This window comes from Pholcus phalangioides, unplaced genomic scaffold (genome assembly GCF_987345545.1).
Source record: "Pholcus phalangioides strain wild (caught in Gottingen) unplaced genomic scaffold, Ppha-v1.0 ptg000024l_1, whole genome shotgun sequence".
Taxonomy (NCBI): Eukaryota; Metazoa; Arthropoda; class Arachnida; order Araneae; family Pholcidae; genus Pholcus; species Pholcus phalangioides.
The window spans coordinates 14,598,715-14,605,189 of NW_028301616.1; the positions used below are offsets into that span (position 1 = coordinate 14,598,715).

The 6,475-nt window shown below is 38.4% G+C and overlaps 1 protein-coding gene across 1 annotated transcript; it reads right to left on the bottom strand.

Moving 5' to 3' along the window:
- Positions 1–1,480: 1,480 nt before the first annotated feature.
- LOC149068808 (uncharacterized) lies at positions 1,481–2,059 on the bottom strand. Its single transcript, XM_089251223.1, has one exon. The coding sequence runs from the start codon at positions 2,057–2,059 to the stop codon at positions 1,481–1,483; it is 579 nt and encodes a 192-aa protein (XP_089107349.1).
- Between the last annotated feature and the right edge of the window lie 4,416 nt (positions 2,060–6,475).

Sequence of the window (6,475 nt, forward strand, 5' to 3'; positions counted from 1 at the left end):
AATTTATACAGGAGCGCCTGCGTCTCTGCTGCTTTTGGAACGAAGCGACGATAAAAATTGAGGAGGGCCAAAAATCGTCGGAGCTCTTTGACTGTGTCTGGCTTTGGGTATTGAGCGATGACCGACACTTTCTCAGGAAGAGGTGCAACGCCAGTTGCAGAGATCAAATGACCCAAAAATCGAACTGATGGTTGCCCCAGAACACATTTATCAGCATTGAGGCGAACTCCGAATTCGGAAAAACGTTTGAATACTTGTCGCAAATGTTCCTTGTGCTCTTCAGCGTTTGTAGATGCCACGAGAACATCGTCGAAATACGGTACACAAAAGGTGAAACCCTGCAACACCATATGTATGAACCTCTGGAATGTTGCAGCTGCATTCGACAGTCCGAAAGGCATGAAGAGAAATTCGAATAGCCCGAATGGTGTTGTTACGGCTGTTTTTGGAATATCCTCTTGTCTCACAGGGATTTGATGAAAAGCTTTTGCGAGATCTAGGGTGGAGAATATTTGTTTCCCCTCTAGCACCTGGAGACAGTCCTGGATGTGCGGAACGGGATATCTGTCAGGGATAGTTGCAGCATTCAGTTTCCTGTAGTCGCCGCATGGTCTCCAATCGCCGTTGCACTTGGGTACCATGTGCAGTGGGCTTGCCCAGCAACTTTGAGATGGTCGGCAAACTCCTTGGGCAACTAGATGATCGAATTCCCACTTGGCTGCACGCAGCTTGTCCGGTGGTAGCCTGCGAGGTTTTGATGCAACTGGCGGGCCTTTGGTCTCAATGCAGTGTTGGACGTCATGTTTAACAGCATTAAACGTTGCTACAGTCTCTGTCAGTTCAGGGAACTCGGTTAGAATTCGATGAAATTCACTATTGTCCCGGATGCATTTCACTGCTGGGGATGGTACGTCCGCACCAGCAATCTTGCAATGTGAACGAAGCTGAGTGAGTGGATCGATTAATTGACCGCGCCGAACATCTATAAGCAGTCCGAAATGCCGCAGTAAGTCAGATCCGATGATTGGACGTGAAACGGCAGCAACGATGAATGACCAATGAAATGCACGACGAAGTCCTAGGTCTAGTTTTAACAGTCGTTGACCGAAGGTGTGTATGGCAGTTCCGTTTGCAGCAAACAACTGAAGCTTGTCTGGCTGACGTCGGGAATCTTCTTTGCGTAGTGGCAGTACAGATACATCAGCGCCAGTGTCTATGAGGAACTGCACGGAAGATGACTGGTCAGACAGATATAGCCGGAAGCACTCGAGTTTGCCGTCACTCCGAGTATCGAGTGACGGCCAAACTAGTTTCCCTGCTGGTTGAAACTGCAAGGCTGGACACATTTGGTTGCTTTTTTTTTGAAACGCCAGTGGTACCAGCAGTGCTGGTAATTTCTGTCACGACTGCTGGAACGCTGACGAGATCCTCGGCGATTTCTTGATTGGGATCGAGCACGCGTTTCGAGACGCTGCAAACGCTAAGAAATGTCCATTAGAATGGTCTGCATTTGCGAAGCTTCAGCTGAAACCGCATGAATTGCAGTGGAGCTTTCCGCAGCGGCAAGTATGGCATCAGCCATTTCTGCCAATTTATCCAGGCTATCATTGGATATCGCTAGTATTTGCTGAACATTTGTAGGCAGCCGCTGGAGGAAAAGAGACTTCAAAATATCATCACTCACCCGTTGCCCAGCTTTACTTCGCATTTCCAGGAGAAGGCGTGATGGTTTCCGATCACCCAGTTGCAATCCAGAAATTAGGTCGCGCAACCGCTGTTCCTCCGAGTCCGCATACTGCGTGCACAAACGGTGTTTTAGCGTAGCGTAAGATGTTGCGGTGGGTGGGCTGGTGATAATGTCCCCGACAACAGACAGCTCCTCTGGTTGCAAGGCAGATACGATGTGATGATACTTGGTCACCTCGGCTGTCACTCCTGCCAGAAGAAACTGACTTTCCATCTGCCTAAACCAGATCTCCGGATTTGCTCGCCAAAACGGTGGAGCTTTTACGGAAAAATGGGCGATCTCTGCCGAACCAGTTGCGTTTTCATCTGCCATTTTGTTTTGCTAAAATCCTTTGGTTGCCTGTCCTCTTCACAATATAGGTCACCAGTTGTAGTGATTAACGATGATAAAATCTATTCAATTTATTTATTAAACTAAAACAAATCACAAAAATCACTACATACGCATGGAACGGACATACACATACGCGACAACATGTGACACCTCAACCAAAACACCGAGTGTCATCTCTAGACGGCTTTGACTTCTCTCCCAACCACAAGGAAGAAATATGTATTATATCCGGACGGCTTTAACCGATTCCCCACAGTTTTTTTTGCCTTCACTTTGTTCATTTCTTTCAATATGTATGTATAATGAAGGAATAGGACTGTATATCATAGTGAATTCATTAACTTTATTTCAATGTAGCCTGAGAAATTATAATTTCAGAGGAAGATATTCTGATATACGAACTCACCGTCCGTGATTTCAAAAGCTAGTCTGGGGGGCTAGTTGTTGTATGTTTGCATTAATAGAAATTCTTAATAATTTGGAGTCTCTTATTTATCTCTGTGCAGAGCAGGTCCCGTTGCATGCATCCCTCCACTTTCTGTTAAGATGTCACTGTATACAAATGGCAGCACTTTAGCCTAATTTTAGCTATTGTCCCAATAGCTAAAATTACTGTTCAAAAGCGGCCATAAGTAAAATTCAAACAAATTGGTAGTTTTATTACGTCATCTGCATTTATAATTTTCGAGTGTAAAAAACAAGAGAAGTGTTATAGGTTATAATATTTTTTGTAAGTTATAATAATTAATTTTTTATTAATACCTATGTTAAAAAAACTATATAAACATAAATAATTAATTATTTCAACTTTTTTTCCAATTTTGATAATAAAATAGAGTTGAACAAAGGAATTCTCTCATGATCAATTTTATTGAGCTTATTTAGTCCTACCATTTGCAATGTTTTATAATGAGTGAATACCTAATTAATGTTGTGTGAACACTTGCCCCGATTATGGGGTCGACAAGAAATTTTTAAAAAATTGTATTCCACAGAAAAAAAGTGATTTTTTTTCTTCGCAAAATACTCTAGTACACGCCGATTATTCAAACTTGATGTTAGATATATCAAACATTTAGATTGGTTTCAATTGCATACCCGAAATTAATTGAACTGTAAAAAAGTGTGACAAAACCATCACCGCCGAGGCCGCAACTGGGGGGGGGGGGGTAGCAGGCGGGTCTTGTGCACCGGACGCTATGCGGAAGAGGGCACCGAATGCACCCTTTGACTGCTTCTTCTACATTACATGTGGGCGCAAAAATGCATCTTTGGCCTGGCTTGGAAAAAGTGTCTATTTGCGGCCCTGATCCCCGGTCTCCCTATTGGTGTAAGTTTTCTGCACCGTTATTCGGGTGGCTATGCTTTTATGCAGATATTTTGTTACGCATAGCGAAAAAAAAACAAAAACAATCGCACTGGGATCCCTGCTGCCACCTACCAAATACAAACAAAACTATTTGTTGTAGTTCTTCAATTGGAATTGATTGTTGGTCTTAAACCGGTTTGCAGAATGGAAATAAATAATACATAGTATGACACCATATATTTCTTATTTTCATACCACATATTGATGTAAGTTTTATGCTCCATAATACCGGTTACTATGTTGACTACAAATAATTTTGCGGCAAAATCATGCTTCAAAACCATTACACCCTAACAGATAGAGAGAGAGAAAAAATAGCAAAGAGAGAATATAAACATCTCTTCTTCAATATTTCTTTGATACTCTAAAGGCCGTTATTCATTTCCATTCAAAAGAACATTTTGAACCAAAAAAAAGATAGCATTTTGAGAAAGGATAAAAGAATAAATTCTTTCAAAATCCTTTTTTTTCTCCCTCCCCTTCAATAATCACACGTTTATTCGAAATTTAACATGAGAGGGGGGGAGGGACGAAAAAGAAACAGAAATTTTTCCATGTAATAAGCCTTTTTCGTAGTCTTATTCTCCGATGGAACTATCATGAAAACTTAAGCTCTAAGAGATTTAGAGACTCTGAATAATAGATTGGAAGGGAGAGAGAGAGAGAGAGAGAGAAAAAAAAAACCCCCAAAAAGGGAGATATAGGAAAATTAGAATAAATATCAATTTAGTTTTCCGTAAAAACCGGAAAAAAATCCTATTTCAGAAAAGTCTTTTCTCGCTCCGTTTTCTTTAATCAAAAGTTATTTAACCAGAGGGTGGAGGGGGTAATACACACACGCTCCATCCAAGATTTAGACCTTGAATGATGAAAGAGTGTAGGGATCACGATGAAGGGATTCCCTAGAATCAGGAAAAAAAAAAATATTCTAATAAGAATCTGGAAGCACAAATCCCACATATAAACAGTCTCTTCTTTTTCCTAGAAGATTCTTGTTTCCATACTCCTTCCCTAACTCATCTTATGATGACGTAAAAGAGGAGCCGCTCCTTATTTGCATAATTCTCGGGATGCAGGCCTAGTAGGAGATTCCAAGAAAATGGTAAAAGATCGTAAATAAAGAACGAGAGAGAGCAAAAAAAAACAAAATAATAATAATAATACACCGAATAAGAGGGGAGTAGGATACAAAAGGGAATATCAACATAATAAAAATGCACGGAACAAACACGCGGCGCTATTCAAAGAAAATTTCGGTTATGGTGGCTTCTCTCCCTATAAAAGAGAGTTTTCCGCGAAAAGAGAGATTTTTAGTATAAATGCAAAAGGAGATGGTTAAAATCAAATGTTGGATGGTGTTGGTAGAGGAGAGGTGGTATTAAGGAATTATTTTATCGCACGTAGCTTTTAATTGCCCTTTAATCTACGCCGTCGAATACCGGTGGCGTAGACCGCACGCTCATTGTTGAGGATTTCTTCAAATTACCGGCGCTAATTGGCAAATAACAATTTTCACGATTTCTAATTTGTTGTGTATGGTGAAGAATGTCCCTTTTAATTAATTTATATGCGGATGAAATGGTGAAAAAGAATCGCTATTCGGAGCCGTGAAAAGAGAGAGAATTATATAAATAAATAAAAAAAAAAAAATGAATATAAATAAATCTTATCTAATTTCGCGAATGGCATTTCCCCTTCCCAAAAAAGAAAAATTCTTTTGTGATTTTCGTGGAGAGGGTTTATTGTATTTGTTTAAGCAAACAAAAGGGTAAACCCAAAACCGAGTTATTTTCTGTGAAAACCGCGTAAATTGGAGAAAAGAATAATTTGTTTCAGCTTCAATTAAACGAAGGAAAATTTTCTTTCAGTGGCGTAAAGTACGCAATGTTGGGAATTTCTTCTTTTTATTTTTTTTTTACTACCTTTTAATACAAATTACGTAGGAATTTCATCAATAAATTTCTTTTACTTTCGCATATTTTCAAAGAAGAAAATAGACGAAATTGCTTTTGTGAATGAATTATACTTATTGTTTAATATCAATTTTTTTTTATATAATATACATTAGTTTGGGTCAGGAATTTGATTAATCAAAATATATCAGAATTCTAATTTTTGTATTAGTTTAATTGGATTGATTTACCTGGATTTTTACATTACATATTTGTCGCAAATTGAACTAATAAAAAAAATGTATATGATTAATGTTTGTAGAAAGAGAAAATTTATCTTTTATGCAAATTTTGTCAGAATAATACGCGTTTTCGTTTATTTTTTGGTGGTTTTTTTTTGTGGTTTATTAATTTTATTATTATTAGCGTGAAGTTATTTGGGAGAAAGTTTTTAAATGTTCTCTCACCTGTAGTGAATGTGTGGAATTAGTTAATATTTACGAAGTTTTGCTATTTATCAATTAGTTATTGAATAGAAGTATTACTAAATCAGATTTCGGTAGTATTATGCCGTACGAATATTACGTCAATATCGTACCTGATGAAAGTTATATATATTTTTCCAGTCAGCATATACATCACAGAATTTTTACACGGTTTATTCAAACAGTCTTCATTGATGCCGCGCGATAAGGGTACTATCAGTATATGTGAATATTGAATAGCATTGTGATCACCGCATCGCTCAATATTTTTTAAATATCCCGATGGTACTGAAATGCCTAAAAAGCAGTGTTCTTCAACCCCTTTTCTTCTTGCGCACCGGCGAGATTAAGTGAAAAATTTCGGCATAACAGGGGAGGCATAAACGAGAGAAATAGTTTGCGAGCCGGTGAACAAAATTAATAAGACGAAAATTTCTTCTAATTTTCTAACTATTGTAATTATATTTTATTACGTGAGAAACATCGTTGAGCTGGATGGGACCCCTGCTGCCACCTATCAGAAACAAAACTGTTTGTTATAATTCTTCCAGTAAAATTGGTTGTTGTTTTTTTTGAACCGGTGTGCAGCATGGAAATGAATAGTAGGCCTACGTGGTATGATTTCATATATTTTTTTACTTTTTTTTAC